The sequence below is a fragment of the Setaria italica genome, chromosome VI (genome assembly GCF_000263155.2).
Source record: "Setaria italica strain Yugu1 chromosome VI, Setaria_italica_v2.0, whole genome shotgun sequence".
NCBI lineage: Eukaryota > Viridiplantae > Streptophyta > Magnoliopsida > Poales > Poaceae > Setaria > Setaria italica.
This window is the reverse complement of record NC_028455.1, coordinates 10,754,162-10,775,160: the sequence shown is the minus strand read 5'-3', so window position 1 is coordinate 10,775,160 and position 20,999 is coordinate 10,754,162. Positions and strand designations below refer to the sequence as shown.

Here is a 20,999-nt window from a genome sequence, read left to right as displayed (position 1 = left end):
CCTTTTCCCGAAACATTGGACAAGTATTTTGTGGTAATACGAGTTCAAATGGAATTTTTTCATGGAGGTCTCATCAAGTGCTACAATTTTCGTATAAAATGTTTTCCTTCATCCGAATCCACATGAATATTTTATGAGTTTTTTGAATCTGTTAGCTTTTTCTTCAACGTAAACAAACTTAAGCATTGCATATTATCATGTAAATCGTACAGACGACCCAATTAGAAACTCTATTCCTTGCTAAATGTTAACTGACTCTGGTGCACATTGGCTCCTCACAGACCCAGACGTCTCCCTTTTGCAGCATCAGCGAAACCGGCCTTCGAGTGCTCCATTTGTCTGCACCATTTATGTCACTCCACCACCCACACTCTCGTAGCAGCTAGCGCTGCAGACCTGCAGTAGGATTGGTGAGCCATCATCTTCTTGTTCCTTCCTGTGTCTGTAACCTGTCTGCAGATACAGATAACGGCTTTGCAGGGTGCACACAGACTCTACTCCTGTGCCTGCTGAATGTGATGCGACTGGAGCTAGGAATTCTCTGAATCCTTGGAAAAGGGTGAGAATTGTGCAGACGGATCCGAGGAAGGGCCAAGCAATGCTATACTCATTTCAATTTTTTTTTCTTGCTTGTCGTGTCTACGATGTGTTATGATCAAATTCCAGCATCTTGCTACTTGTCTCCAGCATCATGAGGAGGTACATACACACTGTGAACTATATCATCGGACTATCTGGTAAACACTATAAGTACTGGAACAGTATGTAGGCCTGTGCTTTGTTTGGTGGTAAGTTGTCGGTTATTGATGCGGTTTAACGCCACGTCCAACGCGAGGCGACAGCGACGACGTTCAGTCACAAGTCACAACTAGCGGCTTGAATGATTGGCAAGACGAATTTTGATCCACGTTTGCCGTACGGGTGTTGCAGGATCAATTGTTCCTTCCGCTGATTTTCAAGGTCAATTGTTACAGCATCAGTTTCACCATTTCCCATTTTACCCGGCCCTATGCCTGCCTACAGACGTTGCCCACACCAAGGCAAGCGCCATGCATTCCCTGACACCAGTCCACCTCCATCTGAAAGCCACGCCTGACGTGGTTTTCAGGCTCCTCCCATCATCGTCACGCATGTGCCGCAACCTGACGTCGCCCCTGAGAAAGAAAGAAAGAAAGAAAGGGCCATGGCATTGGCATCCATGTAAACGCAGAGGACGGCCGGCCGGAGCCCTGGACCCCTGGACCATGCATGCGTGGTGACGACGAGCACGACGTGCCATCATTTCCCCTCGGAGCCCGTGCCCCGGCGATCGCGACGGCTAGCCGCGCGCTGCTGCTGGCCGCAGAGGAGCTAGCATCCCCGGACGCCCAGCCCCAGGAGCTCGACGACGTCACTCGCCGCGGTTCGCGCCCGCGGCCGGGGCGACGGCCGCGCCGTCGTGGTGCTGTCCGTCCTCGTGTTGGGCGTGTCGATTGTCGAATGAATAACCCGGCCGGGGGCTCATGATGGTCTATAACATTCTTGTGGTCGCAGATGCATGAGAGCTTGCGATCCATAGCTAGTAGCTTAGGGGGACTGGACCAGATGGCAGCAGTTAAGCTCGGCCGGCAGCGTACAGGATCGTTATTTGACCTCTGCGTCACGGTGCGTTAGAGTGGTCACGGTCGGTCAACCGGATCTGATGGATATCCGGTCTTCTTGCAAAGCTGTAGTAGTTTGGTTGGTGTGTGGCTGTGCCAGTGTCGTCCTAGCCCTTGTTTACTTTGCGAATTTGGGAGGTGCCAAATTACTGTAGCAACACTGTAGCGTTTCGTTTGTATTTGTGAATTATTGTCCAAATATTGACTAATTAGGCTCAAAAGATTCATCTCGCAAAGTACAATAAAACTGTGCAATTAGTTTTTGATTTCGTCTACATTTAGTACTCCATGCATGTACCGCAAGTTTGATGTGATGGGGAATCTTCTTTTTGCATAGTGCCAAAGTTGGGAGTTTTGTAGGAAGTGAACAAGGGCCTAGGCAGACAATGCTGTTCGGAAGTTATGGCGTGATGGGGATGCAGGATGCTGCTCTCTCCAAGGTTCAAAGGCATGGGAATCAGGGCCTCTCTCAGGAGCAAAGGGATTTTATTTGGAGGAAAAAGAGGGGACCCTTTGATTGAACTAGGTAGCATTTTACAAGCATAAGTAGCAAAAAAAATTTAATTAAAGAAAAGAAGCATAGGAAAGTTTTCTTGGGGAATTCCATGTGTAAGCTCATGTCACAAATTCCTTTGAGTAGCAAATGTCCACTGTATGGATCGATTCAAAAAGGCAGGGATCCTCTGTTTGCAACAAAGAACTACTAGTAAGGAAGATCATGGTTGGCAACAGTGACATCATGTAACAAAATCCTTCTAATCAATGCACTAATAAAAAAACATAAGACAAAATACATGTCCTGAACCCAGATGCTTCTCTGGAACACTATAGGTAAAAAACCCAAGAGGTCGTACTTGCAAATCTGAATAAGCAACGGACACCAAGATATCAGGGCAGGGCCGGGGCGCATGCGAACATGCATCCATGTGCCACCACTGTTCTCTCATGAACTCGGGGGTACGGCGTCCTGTACTGCACCCTAGTTACTCCGCTGCTGGACGGAGCAGCGCTTCCCGAGGACTTGTTTGCTGCCTGCACGTTCCAGAATCTTCAACCTTGTTGTTGGCCACTTGGCTTCACTTACCTGTGAGTGACATATCCTTCCAGCTGAGAAAATTACTGTCTGTCTAGTGAGAATTTATCCAAACAAAATACTAGTACAGTAACAGCGAGTGAAAAAAGAGTTAGAAATATGTTTCCCTTCTTGCGGAAAGTAACAGCTAGTGCTTCTATCATTCAATGACAAATGGATAACATAGAACAAAAAAAGAACAAATTCCTGAATGTATCAGGCACCTCAGTGAAGCCAACTTGGTTCCTGGATCAGCTCTTCCAGATCTGCAGTTGTAGACTTGGGTGACAGTACAGCACAGCAGAATATCCACATAACACGGCTTTTGGCGGCCAGATGTTCCACAAAGCAAGGCAACCAGGCAGGTGAGGGCTTTGATGGCGTGTCAGGTTTCGCATGACTTCATCATCATGATCCAAATGAGTCAAACAAGCAGTAAAAACACAGTAAAAACATGGTTGAGCATGGCAAGTACACCTGTAAGTTGAATATTAGGTATTTCTTACTACTGAAAATCTATATGACAGTCAGGAACACACAGAGTGGAGGCAAGAAAACTAAGGTTACCAGAAACATGCAACTAGAGGCTTACTGAAGGAGACAAACTCTGTCATTGGAAAGTGGCTGACATGTGGGCCTACTCCCTCACCAGTCACACATTGTCGGTGGCTTCCAATGCCTCCTGCATCACTGCAGAGTGCAGACGATCCATGTCCGCAATGAAATGCTCCAAACTTCGTCTGTAGCCACTGAAGATGAATCGCTCATGGCAAGGACGTTGATGCAGAAAGTATGTGGTGCCGGGGTATAAACTTTGAATGCCACAGGATTTATTACGAAGTAAAGAAGGGATTTAGGCATCATGCTAGCTTTGGGCTCACCCTAATGAATGAGTACGTATGGTCCTTGTTGCTAGTAAATAGGATTGGGACCGAATTATGGTTGATCTCCGAGCACTAAGGCAAGCGTTAAATGGCACTGCTAAATAATCATTATGGGTCCTGCTTTGGATCATGGACCATCAACTTGAGCCCACCAGAGTTAAAAAGTTTCTGAGAATAAGAAATGCATTATGTTGCAAACAGGCTAGGGATACGAAGTAGAACTGACAGTTTGTTACTAGATTTACACCTTCAAACAAAATTTATGAAGCCTTTAACTGGATCTAGTGAACATAACTCCAGTAGAATCACTACAGATAAGTGGAAGACAGTAAGAACTCTGAGAATTCGGATTGAGGATGCTGAAATCAGTAAGGCCTCTGGCAGGGGTCATACCCTGGAACTGAAATTTCTGTGAGAGGAAAAGAACTAAAAAACCAGAATATCTTTCCGATGGTCGGAAAACATATGAAGATATCAAGAGTTAAGTTCTACATGTTTTAACTTGGAACTGTAAAAACTAATTCCATAGAAATTAAAGAAAAACTAATATTATTATCACCTGTCATCTTGCAGTAGCTAATTCTGTATACTTAACTATTGGTACAATCCACAAAATTTTTGTTGCACCACCCAGAAATAGTCTAATATTGATATTCATCAATGTAAACATTGCAAAAATTTGCAAGTAGGACATCATATATTGCTCCTGAGATAAAAAAAATTAATAAGTGATGTACTGCAGAAGTTATTTAGATTATATTTCAGCCTCACGAGCATATTAAATTGAAACAACAAGAGTGATAGCTACCATGTTGCAGGGAGAGATTAAATTACAATATGTTTCAAAAAAAGATTAAATTACAATATCTTCTAGGACATATAGCTAAAAAAGGCAATGTTCTTATTCAGTTCAGTGAACTACGGATGAAAAGAAAAATGGACTGTGGCTGCTAGCCTGCTACATCCACCCTAATTCCAAGGAGAACTTCAGCTCATGACAGGTAGGAGGGGCCAGCCAGGCACATCCCCGAGGTCTTGGGTTCGAATTAACATGCTTGCAAAATAAGAAAGGAAGGTTGCCCTTCTTTTCTCAGATCCCATATTGTGTGGGAGATTTTTTTAATATGCAGGAGAGCTGAATAGCTTGCATTATATAAGAAATGAGAGTGTATAGGGTGAATTAATCCACCTGCCATTGTGCGGAAACTTTCAATATACTAAGTATGCGACTACACCTCATGTTATAGATAAAGCAATAATGACAACAGCAACAAAGAAACTTTTTAGTGCCCACTGCCAAGCAAGTTGGGAATGAAACCCAACATGAGGCACCAGCATTGCTAATAGAAAAATCTATCAAATATTCAATGTATCCATTTAAATAAATAATATTAGTACTCATGCTATATGATAGCACAGGGACAAATATTCAATGTATCCATTTAAATAAATAAAGACTTCCTTTATGTCATAGCAAGTCTAATGAGCTTTTGCACTTTGAAGGTAGGCTTAAAAAAACAAATGTATACTGTTTCTCATTTACAAGTCTTTCCAAAGCATCAGCAATTCTACTTGCCATGGGTAGACTAATATATTAGACAACAAATGTTAAGGAAAGATCAGGTGTACACTAAACATCGAACACTGATTCAATACTCTTCCCCGTTAAAACATGGAAAAAAAACAAAATGAGCATAGACCTTTCTAATATAGTAATTATCTTTTTTTATTTTCTTCAGACCTCTCTCTGTTTACAGTTCTGTTCTGCTGTATATTTTTGTTTATTGCTGACAGAGGGCAAATCCAGATAAGCTGGTTTTACCGTACAGCATATAGTTGTTTATAGACTTTGTTAGTTTCTCATTTTTCGTATTAGTCCCTTAAAAATGACATTGTAATAGCTTTTGTTTTGTGTTTTTACAGCCTCTTGATGAGTTTACAGGACAAATATCCAGATAGGTCAACATGAAATTCATGGTTTTTTTTTGTTCATTATATTAGTTTTGTTTCTAACACATGTGAATTTTAGGGAAATGAAATGAAGTTGGTTTCTAGAGAAAGGACTTGCAACTCTCCTGCCTATTAAAAAAAGTATTTAGGCATTTCAGTTCCAACTTGGAAAAAAGTGGATATTTATATTCTGGAGTACAAATACCGATGTACAATTAAAGTGAAACTAAAATAGATGTACAATTAAAGTTAAATGAATATGGATGTACAATTAAAGTGAAATTTAAAAAGAATGGCACCATATTTTTCAAAACAAAAAAATGAATATGCTAGTCTGCTAACAACATTCAACGTTTTGAAAAAAAGAAATCGTAAATCTTCAATTTAAGAAGCAACTTTGAGCTCAAGCAGATCGTCAGATATGTTTCCTCTCCACTGAAACAATTTGTCTTTCAATGTGCCTTAAAATGATTCGGCATAATTACTTTTAAGCAAAATATTCTTTTTCAACTCAAAATGTTACCTTCCAGCTGTTGGGGATCGCCCAAGAAAACGGTCACCCTTGAGGTCGCTCGAATCTAAATCTGTCCCGAGGTTATGCAAGGGGTCGGCTTCGCGGGAAGGTTCCTGGCTTCAGGAACGTACTCAGGACTCTAGCACCCGAAGTCGGGCCCAAAGCCAAGGAGGTGTTCGGTTTGTTTGCTAACCAAATAACCATGTCTCAGATACTCCAATACGGGGGTACCGAGCTGTTTGGCCATTTTGTGCAGGATGGGAAGGCGAACGCGACCGAAGTCCGGGGAGGCTCCGGGGACGAGGCCAAGTCGGTCGAGAAATCCGAAGCTAAGCAAGTCTCTAGCATAAGGTCATGGAGAGTTGATGACGTGAACAACATGGGGAGCATGATTGACAAAGCCACGTGAGAGCGCAAATCACAGCGCTGTTAGGTGGCATGAAAAACGTGACTCCCAAATGATCTTTATGTAAAGCATATACCGAGGATGTAGTTTTTGTGCAAGGGTAAAGATATAATGTAAAAATACCTTCTAAGCACTATAAAAAGGGGAACCCTGCCCCATTGTAAAGGGACATTCATTATTCGAGTTGAGAGGCAGCCACCAGAGAGAAATTGACCGAGGCTAAGTACTTTGTTTGTTCAAAACCGATTGTGCCTTGACCTCGCAAGAGTTTGAGACCCAACACCAGCTCCAAAATCAAATATAAACTTCACTAAAATGTGAAAGGATGTGTAGTGAACTATTGATGTTATCAGGATGGTACATACATGAGAGATTTACTTTTCAGCCACAGGTTTTGAATCTTGTTTTGTTATCTCTTTGACTTTTCCCGAGACACTAGGTTCAACAACTTAAGGGAAGTGAAAATAACCTCTCGGGCGCCCGCGCCGCTCCTCCTGGGCAACTCGGGCGGACAGGAGATCCTAGCGCCACCACCTCTCCCTCGCCATCGCTCGAGCAGGCCAGCTGAAGCCCGTTCTGCTGCAAAGAAGGCAACGGCGAGGTCATCTTTCCTCACGTTGGAGATTTTTCGCGGCCTCGGTATCTGGCGGCCGACTGGCTAGATTTTGCTGCTTGGTGCCAAATTCATCATACCCCTAGCCTGATCTACCTCTCACGGGGGTCAGATCCAGCGCCTAGTGGCTGGGAGGTGGTGCTAGGGCGATTCACGACCATGCCGCTGGTTCCCACCCCCATCCTCTCCTATCAGGGTTGCGGCATCTCGCGGCGACGGCCTTCGCCTCCGGGCTGGTAGCATCCAGATCCATCTTACCTAGATCCGGCGCCCTCCAGCTTTGGGGACCGGTTTGAGGAACCTATTTCCGGAGAGGATGGTCGGTGACTACGGTCACAAATGTCGTGCTTGCAACTAAGGGGCTCAGGAACTCGTCGTGCCGCGAGTGTGGTGTGGGACACAATTCGTTGACGTTGGGTCTCAGGTGCTTCGATCTCGTGTGGTTGTTGATGGTGCAGTATGGGACGTGTCTCGTTGACCCTTGGGGCTGTGTTGTGGTGGGCTAGGGTGCACTGGTGAAAGCCATGGCGATGATGCCTATGGGCGTCATTTTCCTTCTTGGAGGCGCCATCTATGTGTTCCGAATCCACCCCATCACTAGATCTCCCGGTGAAAACTTTGTCCCGGTGGGCAGCAGCGATGGCGACTATCATCATTTCCTTGGTGGAGGCGTCGTTTTGGAGGTTGTTTGAGTGGTGGTACACTTCATATGAGGTATTGTGGTTACCCAAATTGGATTCTTCAACATCTATTAGTATCTTACTTATCCCCACTGTGGAAGTGTGGATGGTTTTGCTGCGTTCTTGGTTTGGTGGTCGGAGCGTCAATCAGCACATGAAGTTATTTCTCCTCCCTGTTGTTAGATTTGGCTCATGCTTTGGTTCTGCTTTCACATGGAGAAGTTCATTTGGAGGCGACTATAGGCTCATGCTTTGGTTATGCTTTCACATGGAGAAGTTCATTTGGAGGCGACTATACGAAACATGCCGCTAAGGGAGATTACTGGAGTAGCTTGTTGAAGATTTTGAGTTTCATCTTTTTCTTTATTTCTTTTGTTACGTTTCTTTGCTACATTAGATCTTCTGATGTCTTGGCTACGTGTTCTTTGCTACACCAGATCTTCTGATGTCTTGGCCACGTGTTTAGTTGGAACACGTGTCTCTCTGTATTATTTGTGGTCTGATGTATTCTCAAAAGATGTCTGAAGTCGAAATTTTATCTTCCATTATCTAAAGAAAACAACTTAAGCTCCAACACATCCAAAGACAAATCTAAAGAAAACAACTTAAATCGAGTAGTAACATAATCGCTCTCTTATTGCCAATTTTGTTTCTATTTGCACGCGAGTGGCTTATTGTTCATAGAGCTCTCTTCTTGAAAGTTGGAAATTTGTTCCTATTTGCACATGCGAGTTGCCTATTGCTGACACAACGACAGAACCTCACCTTGTTTAGACAATTGGACAAATATGAAAATCATCGAACCTTGTCATTTCTTTCGAGTTGAATTCAATATACAAGCTATGAACAAGAAATTAGTCAAAGAAGAGAGATGATCTACAATCATTTAGAGCATTGGGATTGGATGGTAAAAATAAACTATTACAAGGACATAATTACAAGTATGTATTTTACATTGCAAGATCACAAAGGCTCTTTGTTCATATCAAGCCAAAGCAGCAGCCTTCGAGGCCGCCCCAGAAACCTAGCCTTCCATGCAGGTTCTTCGCCTTCATAAACAAATCCACTCTTTTTGTACAGCTTTTGCCCTGCTATATTGTTTATGGCAACATGGACATACAGATCTGTTATGCCTGTCAATGTTTATGCAATCACAAGAATTGTTACAAGCATGTTGGAATCAGCAAACCAAGGACAAAAGTCTTAAAGATAAAGGGCAACATCATTGTAAAGTCTTTAAGGGCCACCAAGTAAGGGGGTGTTTGGTTCTTTAGTCCCTTCTAAAGTTCCTGTCACATCAAATGTTTAGATAATAACTAGGAGTATTAAACATAGACTAATTACAAAACCACAGATGGGGGCTAATTCATGAGACGAATCTATTAAGCCTAATTGGTCCATGATTTGACAATGTGATGCTACAGTAAACATGTGCTAATCATGGATTAATTAGACTTAATAGATTCGTCTCGCAAATTAGCCTCCATATGTGTAATTAGTTTTATAATTAACTCATGTTTAGTTCTCCTAATTAGCCTCCGAAAATTTGATGTGACATGGACTAGACTTTAGCTCAGGGATCCAAACGCCCCCTAAGAAGAAAGAAGACAACAGTAAATGGACCAACTACACTAAATGTAATAAACTGACCCCATTCACGAGCTAGTTTCTTGGACTTGTCGACCAATGCATAACCTAAACCCTTCTTTTGAAGCTCCTTGGCAACACAAACATTACTTAGATATGCTCTTGTCTGGCTGTCCTCGTTTACCTATTAACAATCAATCATGACCAATAATTTAGTTCCTCAATGAAGCAAGTGAACCAACTTTGAGCATCTTGCCAAATAGTTGTGCTTGGGAAATTTTTTATCTAGGCAGATGACAAGACACTACAAATAGCTACTCATGTTTTATGCAAGTCATCATATTATAAAGAAAAAGTGAAGGCCGATTAAAAGCAAGTACGACCGAAAAAATAGTTAGGTCTACTGCGTTTTTTCTCTATCACCTGCAATAACCAAGAGACGATGAAAGCAAGTCCTACAACGTCAGTCACAGCTATCAAAAAATACATGTTATCCACAAATATTCTGCTATAGAATTGAAAAAAAAATAAGAAGCAAACTTACCCCAGGCCTCATTCCAGTTAATTCATCTGGTAGCCAAAGACACTGATTAAGGTCCAAACTACCAACTACTACTCTCTCTTCTCCATCCTCCACAAACTGCAGGTACAGACATCAATTGTGGACTTAGAAGAGCATCCACAAAGTAATGATATTAAAAATAATTTAGTTGATAACAGAAAAGTGCTCAGAATGTGAGGAAAGAGAGGTGAGAGGTTAAAAATAGCAACATGATGGTAAATTTTGCTCTAAGTGAACAAATAACAAGTAATGAACCTTTGCTGAAAAAATTGGCATTTCAGTTTGTGATGTTATTTTCCACCCAAATTAAGCGGTCATACAATTGAATTACATTGGAAATCTATTGCCCAAGAATTGTATACACACTATTTTGTTATCATGATTTCAGTGTAAGCAGAATGTATAAAAGATTATCATAGAAGTATAAAAAAACTGTACCAAATTTACATGAGACAGTGGGGTGAAATGGAAAAAAACATAGCTGAAAGAAATGAACAACTAAGGAAATACAATCTATACCTTGCACATAGAACAAAGTTCCTCAGCTGTCATTAAGGATGGGGACAGTGGTAAAGTCCCATTTATACAAGAAACTCTTCGAAAATTGATCATTTTCCCAGAAATTCTATCCTGCAACGCTTCAAACTCCCTGTCTGCAAGGGCCTTTCTTTGATCCTAGCAGAACTTAACAACAACGAGTAAAATTTAAGTCATCATGGATCAATACAATAGTGCAATACTGTATCACAGAAAAGAAGGAAAACATAATGTTCAAAAAAAAAGAAGGAAAACAACAAATGCATCGAAAGCGAATAAAGAACTAGTAAGCACTAACAAAGTATTTAAAAAATTGTCATGATTCATGGGTTGCATAATATGGCATTTGTTCTCAACAAGGCAAGTTCCTTTTTTTCCCCTAAACGACTAGTGGGAAATAATATTCCACTAGTGAGAAACATGCTGTATTTCCTCAACTTTCTATTTCAAAATAATGTTAGTTAAGCCCAATAATACATATACTGATATACATTTATGTCATTGTGATCTACCCGCAAAAAAAAAAGAAACAACACTGTGATCCACAAGAAAATTCGCATGAATCGCAGTAAGTGAACTAAGCTATGTGCTATTTACTCAATGCTACTCATTACTGGAAATCCAATTGTCTAATTTCTTTTCCGATACTTCATGAGAAGCAGTTGCAAAACCAAACTTAAGAACCACATACTAATTCACAACAACCACAATAATATATTACCAAATCTTTCCAAACTAACACCACATCACACATATTGATTCATCCGGTAAATCGCGGCTCCAAATTTAGCTAAATCTATCGAATCGTCCGGTTTCCTGATCCTTCCCAACTAACAACTAAAACTAAGAAACAGTCTGGTTGTCCAATCAGATAGCAATGGAAAGGGATGAGAAGGGACCAGTCACCTCGGCTCCGACCGATTCGACGGCATACTCGTAGAAAGTGCGGATGCGGAGGCGCACGGCGGCGTGGAGCTCGTCGAGCGTGACGAACTCCCGCACGGCCACCGGGGCGCCGTCGCGCTCCAGCAGCGCGGCGCCAGCGGCGGGCGAGGCGGCGGCGGAGGCTCGGCACCGGAGGCGAGGGACGGCGACGCGGTTGCTCCGGACGCAGCGTGGCGGGGCGGCCGGAGGAGGCGCTGGCGCGAGCAGCCGCGACGCCGTCGCCATGCGTGGGGGATGGCCTCTTGGCGCGGGACCGCGGGTGGTTGGGACTTGGGAGGCGGAGGTGTCTCCGCCACAACTGCCGGACGGGCTTTGGCTTATGCTAACTGACACTGCATCCTGCTAGTCCGTTTTACCCTGTAGTGCTGCCAGCTGCTTCGACAGTCAAATTTAGTCGCAATTTGTTTTCAACTTAGGTGATAAAAACAATTACCATCACCGCATGATTATGATGCGCTGACTATACAAGCTATTTGAGCTGCACACCACCAATCTAAGGTTGAATGACCATATTTAGCTTGACCAACCTTTTTCATATCTGCAATGAACTGGCGCGTCCTTCAAAGAGCGAGAGATGAAGTGAACTGGATACTCCAACAAGATTTGCAAGATAAATCTATACCATCATTTTTTCTAAATGTATCTAGGGCTTTCTTGCAACCTTGCTTCGTCCACTAAGGTAGAGATTTAGCTACGAAGGCCAGAGTTTCCAAGTTCGATACAAGTTTCTAGCCACCGCTCCCCACAGAAGCCAAAGTATTGGCGAGCTTGAAAGGTGCCGGCAAACCAATAAGGCCCAAGGCACCGGCAACACAACATGACATGATAGAATGACTTCTTAATCCCCTTCTAAGCAGCAACACATAATAATCACTCTTTACATACCTAAACTAGTAGCACAAATCAATCTTTAATATTGTGTTGGTTGTTTTAGATCATCACTTTAGAACTTTAATAGCATAGTAGTTTCTTATGTCTATTGAGCTTAAATTCAAACACCTTAAAGGGTGGGCCTAGGAGTAAATGTAGGCATGAACCTAGAACTAGCCATTGCCTCTACCACTGCATACTGTGCATAAGTAAAGGTTTATAATTAACGGTAGAGATGTACATGGATGTCTTGAAATCCTATTATCGATATTTGCAATATGGATATCCGTATTCGTATTCGTTTTTAATATGGATGTATTCGGATCCAATTTTTAGCGTTTTTATTTATCCAGTTCCAAGTTCATTTTCGACAAAAATGTGAAGTGTCCGATGTTATACGTATCCGCGAAGAATAAAGTACCCAATGAAGCCATCTAAAACTTATTTATATTACTAAATACTAATTACAAATGATGTTAATTTTAATATTGCTAATAAAATAATTATTTACACCATTTAAACTATTAAAAAATATCTATATGACAAACGACTAGTTAGGTTAACCTAATATTACTAGTGATATATAATGAGAAAATTTAATTAATTTTAATATTATTTATTAATGTATTAATGTACTTATTTTTATTATTAAGTGATATTTATATATTTATGTAATTACTTATTTTTATATTTATTTCTATGTATTTAATTATTTATTAATAAATATGCTATTTTTAATAAGATATCTATTATGTACTAAGCTCGTAATTTACTCACTAATTGTAACATGATTTTTGATCAATTATAAAAGCATTGACAAAGCAAATTGGTACTCGAGACTATGTTATAAGTAGAGTAAATAACCGAATGTAAATCCGAATTGGAACTATTTATTTTGTATTTGTATTCGATAATATTTGTATTCGTATTCGAATTAAAATGTGATAAATACTATCCGAATTCAATTCTATGCGTATCCGGTCCGAGTCTATCCCTAATTACCGGACCAACAGAAACTAGCTATTGAAGCATCACTCGCTAGCAATATGAATACCAGATGATCCAACATGATGCAAGGTCTTGCTGGACTATCTGACATATATTTTTAGACAATGGTATTCGGCTTCATCCACTTTAAAAGAAGAGAAACTAGTCCCAAAATATTAAATGTAGCTCAAACTACCAATAACCTATCATGCGTGAAAATAAAGACACTCCATAAGGTCGAACCTATCGAGTAATCCTAAATAAGAAAGGCCATCCGCAGAAGATTAAAAAGACACATTGTTGGTGTTGGTGCTGGCTAGCGACACCAAATGTTAGACTGCAAGTACAGAGGGGGTGTGTTGTAGCATTTATTCTTAGAGTATTTCCCCGTAGCCTGTAACTGGATTATCGTTTACTTAATGTACTAATCTTGCTCACTAAACAATGTGAGATCATGTGTGATGAAAAATTAATTTATATTGAAATTGGCATTGCAAAGTGTTTATCATAATGGCATAGGGTGATGTGCATGTGTGATAATGTGTTTATTGAGATGCTCATGGTAGCGTGTATTGAACGTTGTGAAAGCTTGTTAATTGGATACACTCGTGGTATAGTGTAGTGTTTTTGCGATGTCTGTAACACACTCATGGGAGTGGTGTTACATGGACTGATCTTGAGTCATAACACTTGTCCTCGTACGCGGTTGCGTGTGTTTGTTTATATGCAGGTGTTGGTTGAGGCAACGGACTGGAACTAGATTCATGAGGAACTAGATTTCGGAAATAAGTTTAGGGAATCCGCTGCCCAACAGATTTTTTAAGGATTAGATTTGGAAAGATTGATTAATCAATCTCGTTTAGGAATAACCAATTCGTGGGGGGATCTAAGGTCCTAGTGGTCAAGGATGGCGTGCGAGATGTTGGGTTAGCTTCATAATTTCATAGACTGTTTTTTGGCAAAGTTTCATGAATTTAGGAGTTACGGTCTAAGAGCAACACACGTTTTAGTGGACGATCCAGAATCTGTTTTAGCGTGAAAAAGTTTTCCGGATCATTCACCTCCCTTTGATAGCTATATTAGAGGGCTTCGATCCTGCACAATGATTTTGTATATGAATGTCTAGTGTAGAATTGAAGGTAAACTAAAGAAAGTAAGTAATGTTAAAGCGGTAGCTGACAAAATAGAGAGAACACTTATCCCACAGATCTAGGATCACTTGCATAAGCACTTACTAAGCAAACCATATTGATCTAACATGTTACACAAGGATTGTGCATGTATTTTAACTTTTCTACTCCAACATACATCACTACAAAGCGGTAATCAACTGTTAAGCGAGTATGCACATTGTAATGATATTTATAAGAAAGCATTAACAAATAGGGCTAAAACAATCCTACTATAAACAGTGGCCACTATATCATCCACTACAAGAAATGTGTTGATCTATGATGAAAATTTTATGACATAGATGTTCTCGTCATAGATCTATGACGTTTCTGACTGAAAACGTCATAAAGTTTCACATCCGAACAAATTTAATGATAATGTTACGGAACGTTATAAAAGTTGCCACTATAGTAAAAAAGAAATCATCACTCGTTGTTACATGGTGGTTTTGCGACGATATAAGGTCCACGAAAATATCATAAAACAATCAGGGTCATGTAAGTTTAAGCTGATAAATAAGGCGGTAAAATAAAATGAAAAATGTGCTCCTCTCGTGGGTCGAACCTGTTACCGATCGAATGAGAATTCATTAGCAAGGATCAAATCTGTAACCTCTTGATTGTGCTAAGACAGCACTACCACTGAGACATGAACTATGTGTGTTCTTTACATAGGATAAATTTTATATATCTTGCTTCTAATAAGTGTGGTCCACATGCTAGTTGCAGGCCCAAGCATTGGCTAGATATTTCTCATTTCTTGACACGACGTACACTAGTGCAAGAGACTCGGCGGCACCATGCTCCTGTTGGTTGTGGCAAAGACTAGAGCTAGTGTCGATGCGCAGATCTGCAATGGTCCGCGGTAGGAATGGCGCATCCTAGCGGCGACGGGAGGAGGAGGATCTATGGTTAGGTCACTCCTTTGTTTTGTGCCACTACTTTCCCCTATCTTCCTAGGGAAGGGGATTTCTTGATTTGGAGATCTAGGTTGAAGATACTAGATTCCGATTTTATCGTACCCTTAGACTAGTATTCCGATTGGTGTTAGAAGTTGATAGGCTATAGTTTATGATGTGCAAAACTAAACATTGATTTCAAGTTACAATGACTTTGGTGATGCAGTTAGTTTGTAATTTGATAGGTTCTTATATTTTACTAGCTTCTAGAGGTGCTTGGAGTCATTGGTGGTAATAGATCGGGGTCTCCTAACTGTGATGTTATTGTTGTGGATCCTAAAAACAACTACAAGCATGGGTATGCTCTCCAAGTGAGGTATGATTGGGCTTTTGACAACCCTGGGCGCTGGTATGCATTCTGCTACGAGGTAAATGATAACTTGTTTCAATTCTAATAAACCTTGCTTGTACTCTTGATGTTAGTGTTGTAAATAGTGAATTGTATGAACGTAATCGGTGTCTGCAGCTTGAAGGGGCTAAATGCGCAGCGTTTAAGTGGGTTGATCCTGAATGGGATAGTAGGACTAAAGGTATTCGAGTCAAGCTGATGAAGATGAAGGAAAATGCTAAAGAGGAAGCAAGATCATGGGAAGAAGAATGGAGAATTGCTAAGAAGGAGGCCAATGACAAAATCTATGAGGTTCACATGATGAAGCGAGGATATATATTTTAGGGATACAACCAATGAGCTGATGAACACGGAGAAGAGAATTAGACACGACGCAATGTTGTCTCTGTTGACGCAAAATCTAGACCTCAGGCTTCTGCGTTGAACAACATAAAGGACCTGGGAGATCTGCTTAACTCTAGTGCAGGCTCCAAATCAACTCACGAGTGGTGCAAGGTGTGTCAGTCAATTTGACCTGCAATTAACAAGGTAAACGTAAAATTCATGAGCTAATAGGCGGCGAAGCCTTCGAGCTCATAGGTAGGCATCCTTTGAATAAACACCATTAAGATATATTCAATGTAATCATGCAGTGTAAATAAAAAAAATATTAATGGCATGTGCCATTAGCTATGTCAGCCGATGGGTTAAGATAAAGTATTGTAGCACAACAGCCATAAAAGCGAGCCCCTATTAACCAGGCGCTTATTAGATAAGCTAACAGATCTAGCAAATGTCTTGATAAGTGTATTAGACTCAGACAAGGTAACACGAATGAGCAGGCATTGGTATCAATCTACTAACTTAAAAGATTAGAACATAGCAACAAGGATCAGTCGATGTTGATTGTACGCAAGCCAAATACATTAACAGATCTTAATTAATATCTTGATAAGTGTATTGAACTTAGACAAGGCAACACAAATGAGAGTAATAACCTTGATCTGACAATATAAAAGACTAGAGCACAATCACCAAGAACCTCTTGCCTACCGCCACTATAAGGTTTTGTCACTAATGCGACCAATTTTTTTTGCAACTGGCGACTTTCGTTGTAATACATAGGGGTTATTATGATAATAGTCCGTTTTGGTTGCAATAGAGGTGTCATATTGTCACCATTTGTGTAGCGTTGCGAAAACAACTTAGTCGTTGCAATAGGTACGCTATATTGCAACAAATATTTGTTGGTTGTTATTGTGGCGACGTATTGCCATGCTATTTTATAGTGGTGGCAATTAGTTATCCATTTGCAACGATTATAACACGTTGCGATAAGTACTATCGTGCGTTGCAAAAGAGTCTTAGATATAGCAACAAACTCAGTGTTGTTGCAAAAGATTTCTTGGTTATTACAACGAAAATGGTGTGGTTGCAAAAGAAATCTTGGTTATTGCAACGAAAATATAGTCTTAGATTTTGCAACGATAATCTGAATCGTTGCAACTAGTATTAGATATAGCAACAAAAATGGCATTGTTGCAAAAGAAATCTTGGTTATAGCAACAAATACTGAAACCGTTGCTATACATGAGGTGCTATTGCAATAATATATAGTCTTTGCAATATAGGGGAACGCATGGTTGCAATATATGAGTTTGTGGGTGCCGCCAGCTTGGTTATGTTGGTGGGCCTTTATTTTGGCCCACACATATGGCAGGCCTTTATTTCACGAGCTGAGAGGCCTAATTCTGGTCTATGTCGTCCTAGCGTCGCCTCCCCTCCTTCTTCGCACGACTTGTCTCCTTCGCTTCTCCTCTCATGATGTTGCCGCGCAACCGCCGCCTGCCGTCGTCTTCCCTAGCTCATGAGTTGCCGAGTGCCAAGGAAGAGTCCCCTTGTTAGTCCTCCACGTTCTAGTCGCCTCCCCTCCTTCTTCGCACGACTCCTCCCTATCGTCGCGCGGTCACCGCCTGCCGTACGTCATCTTCCGATCCCTAACTAGCTAGCTAGCGAGTTGCCGAGTGCAAAGGAATTGAAGGGTCCCCTTGTTAGTCCTCTATGATCTCTCAACGTGCGGGATGACATGGGCGTTGTCCGATTCCATCCTCTCAGTGCAAGGTATAAAATCGATCCAGACCTATCGCAATTAATTAATTAATTAATTAATGTGCATGCTGAAAAACTTGAGTTATTCAATTATTAGTACATATATTCATTCAGTTTTTATAATACTAGTTGATAGTAATAATACCGATGGAGGAACCTATATTTTTTGCAGGTTATTCAGGTGGTTATTCATGATTTGTATAGTAGTATACTACAAGCCTATGCTTAAAATATTAGTTGGATTTTTTGCAATATGGCACATGAACATGAGGATCGTAGTTGGATGAAATTGTCACATATAGATGCTGCGTGGCAAAATGGAGTTGCTAAATTCATTGAAGATACCTTTGATGCTGGCCCCTTACCGGGACAGACTGCGCCCTATCCATGTAGATGATGTTGTCGCATGGCATATCAAAATAAAGAAGTTGTTGAGTTGCACTTGAATACCAGAGGGTTCGATCCGCATTACATAAAACAACATCATACTGGCAGATCTGCTAAACGTGTTGTTATGAACGATGATGATCAAGACATTTGTGAAGGTGAAAAAGGTGATCATTATGATGGTGTCTCATCCACTAAACTGCTTTCATCGCTAATTAGTGGTGCCATACATGGTGAAATTAGAGGTGATCAGGAGCCAAATGGGTCAGCAAGAAAAATTTTCAAGTTAATGGAAGAAGCTAGGAAAGAACTGTACCCAAGTTGCGAGGAGGCTACCCAAATATCTTTTATTGTGAGGCTATATCAGATTAAGTGCATGTTAGATATTAGCAACAATGCTCTAGAGCAAGTATTATTATTATTTTGCCATGTGCTCCCCAAGGACCATTGTGTCCCAGATACCCTGGACAAAGTTCGAAAGGTAGTTCGAGACCTTGGACTGGACTACCAAAAGATTCATGCTTGTGTTAATGGCTGTGTGTTATTCCGTGGAGAAGAGTACGAGAAGCTGAATGCATGTCCAAAATGTGGGGAGAGTAGGTGGAAAGATACATATTTAGAGTGTGGTGGTGATGGCATTGGTGGACTAAATAAGAAGCTCTTACCTCGTAAGATACTGAGGTATTTTCCACTTATTCCTCGACTGCAGAGATTATATATGAACGAGACCACATCGGCACATATGCGTTGGCACAAGGAAGAATTGGTTGAAGATGGTAAAGTGCGGCACACAGCTAACTCAAAGGCATGGAGGCACGTAGATGCCAAGTATACTGCATTTGCAAGCGATCCATGTAATGTTAGGCTGGGACTAGCATCGGATGGCTTCAAATCCATTTGGGATGTTGAATGTGACTTATACTACATGGCCAGTGATCTTGATTCCTTATAACCTACCTCCTTGGTTGTGCTTTGAACAATCCTATTGGATGATGTCGATGCTAATTCCTGGGCCTAAATCTCTAGGAATTAACATTGATGTATATTTGCAGCCTCTGATCAATGAGCTTAAAGAGCTATGGGACAATGGAGTTGATACTTGGGATGCGGGAAAAAAGGAAAATTTTACTTTGCGTGCAATGCTACTTTGGACAATTAATGATTTTCCTGCATATGCAATGTTGCCTGGCTGGAGCACAAAAGGCAGGTTTGCTTGTCCTTATTGTCACAAGGATACCGATTACTTGTGGCTAAAATATGGTTCAAAGCATTGCTACATGGGCCATCGTTGTTTCTTGCCTACGAACCACAGGTGGTGGAGAAACAAGTTGAGCTTCAATAACAATGTAGAAATGAGGGCGGCTCCAGTGCCCCCGAGTGGTGCAGAAGTAGTGGACCAGTACAAGACTTTCGAGCAAGTCACTTTTGGAGTGACTAGTTCGAGGAAGAGGAAGCAGCGCGATGAAGATAATAGATGGCACAACTGGAGGAAGAAGAGTATTTTCTTTGACCTTCCTTACTGGGATTCTTTGCTTATACGCCATAATCTCGATGTGATGCATATTGAGAAGAATATATGTGAGAGCTTGCTAGGGACTCTGCTTGATTTGGCTGGTAAAAGCAAGGATGGTGAGAAGGCTAGACTCGATATGCAAGAATTGGGTATAAGGCTGGATCAACATCTATCGTTCAATGATAAAGGAAAATACACTTTTGCCACCAACGTTGTACAAGTTAGGTGATGATTAGAAGGAAATTCTGTGCAATTTTCTTCAAGGTGTTAAGATGCCCGATGCTTGTGCCTCAAATATCAAGAGATGTGTTGATGTCAATGGTTTTAAGGTTGCTGGACTTAAAAGTCATGAGTACCATGTTATATTACAAAAACTTTTACCCTTGGTGGTGCGCCAAATATTGCCTGAGCAAGTAGTGATCCCATTGATCGAGCTCAGCAGATTTTTTAGTTTGGTATGTTCAAAGGAGCTTGAGGAAACTGGGATGAAAGAACTTACCAAATCGATTGCAGAGACCCTTTGTAGGCTTGAGATGATATTCCCTCTAGCATTTTTTGATATTATGATGCACTTACTTGTTCATATTGCTTGGGAGGTAGAACTCGAGGGCCCTGTTTTCTATAGATGGATGTACCCAATTGAGAGTTACCTACATACCCTCAAAGGCTATGTGAGGAACAAAGCGTACCCAGAGGGTTCAATAGTAGAGGGGTACATCTCGGAGGAGTGCCTTACATTCTGTTCTCGGTTCTTTGAAGGTGTTAGTACAAAGCTGAATCGGCTAGAGTGACAATAAAGGAGCACTGTTAGTGAACCACCTGCTGGTCTAAGTGTATTTGCGCGCATGGACTTCACTAGAAAGAAAGTAGTCATCATAAGCACAATATGGAGATACGTTCTCCTGATGACTTGTGCAGGATTAGGTACTACATAATATCCAACTGTGATGAGGCCACTCCATGGATAAAGTAAGCTTCATGTAATCCTATTTTTTTAATATTGTGTTCAATATCTAACTGACATAAGTTTATTGTTTCATCAGTTTGCACATGGACGAATTGAGGAAAACCGACACGTATAATGTTGATAGCAGGCACAAGGCTCAATTTTTATATTGGTTCAAGCGTAAAGTGAGTCATATATATTTCTGTTCAATTTATTCATCACACTTGAATATATATGTTCATAACATATCTTCCAAAATTTTCTAAGTGTAGATCAGGAACCTACATGTAGAGGGAAAAGCATATGAAATGATTTACTCTGTGTCTCGTGGTCCAGAA

At 41.0% G+C, this 20,999-nt stretch overlaps 1 protein-coding gene across 1 annotated transcript; it reads right to left on the bottom strand.

Moving 5' to 3' along the window:
• Nucleotides 1-8,544: 8,544 nt before the first annotated feature.
• On the bottom strand, nucleotides 8,545-11,698 carry LOC101756669. The gene is made up of 5 exons (XM_004973052.3): nucleotides 11,352-11,698; nucleotides 10,428-10,583; nucleotides 9,891-9,986; nucleotides 9,410-9,530; nucleotides 8,545-8,892 (listed from the first exon to the last, which is right to left on the bottom strand). Exons 1-5 carry the CDS (start codon nucleotides 11,613-11,615, stop codon nucleotides 8,723-8,725), a joined length of 807 nt encoding a protein of 268 aa, XP_004973109.1. The 5' UTR covers nucleotides 11,616-11,698; the 3' UTR covers nucleotides 8,545-8,722.
• Nucleotides 11,699-20,999: the final 9,301 nt, after the last annotated feature.

Bases quoted from the DNA above. Each gene is read 5' to 3' on its own strand.
- LOC101756669 (XM_004973052.3), bottom strand. From the start codon at position 11,615: ATGGCGACGGCGTCGCGGCTGCTCGCGCCAGCGCCTCCTCCGGCCGCC. The intron at 10,584-11,351 runs GTGACTGGTCCC...AAGTTCTGCTAG, and splicing joins TCGAATCGGTCGGAGCCGAG to GATCAAAGAAAGGCCCTTGC. The intron at 9,987-10,427 runs GTATAGATTGTA...CTGTACCTGCAG, and splicing joins AACTTTGTTCTATGTGCAAG to TTTGTGGAGGATGGAGAAGA.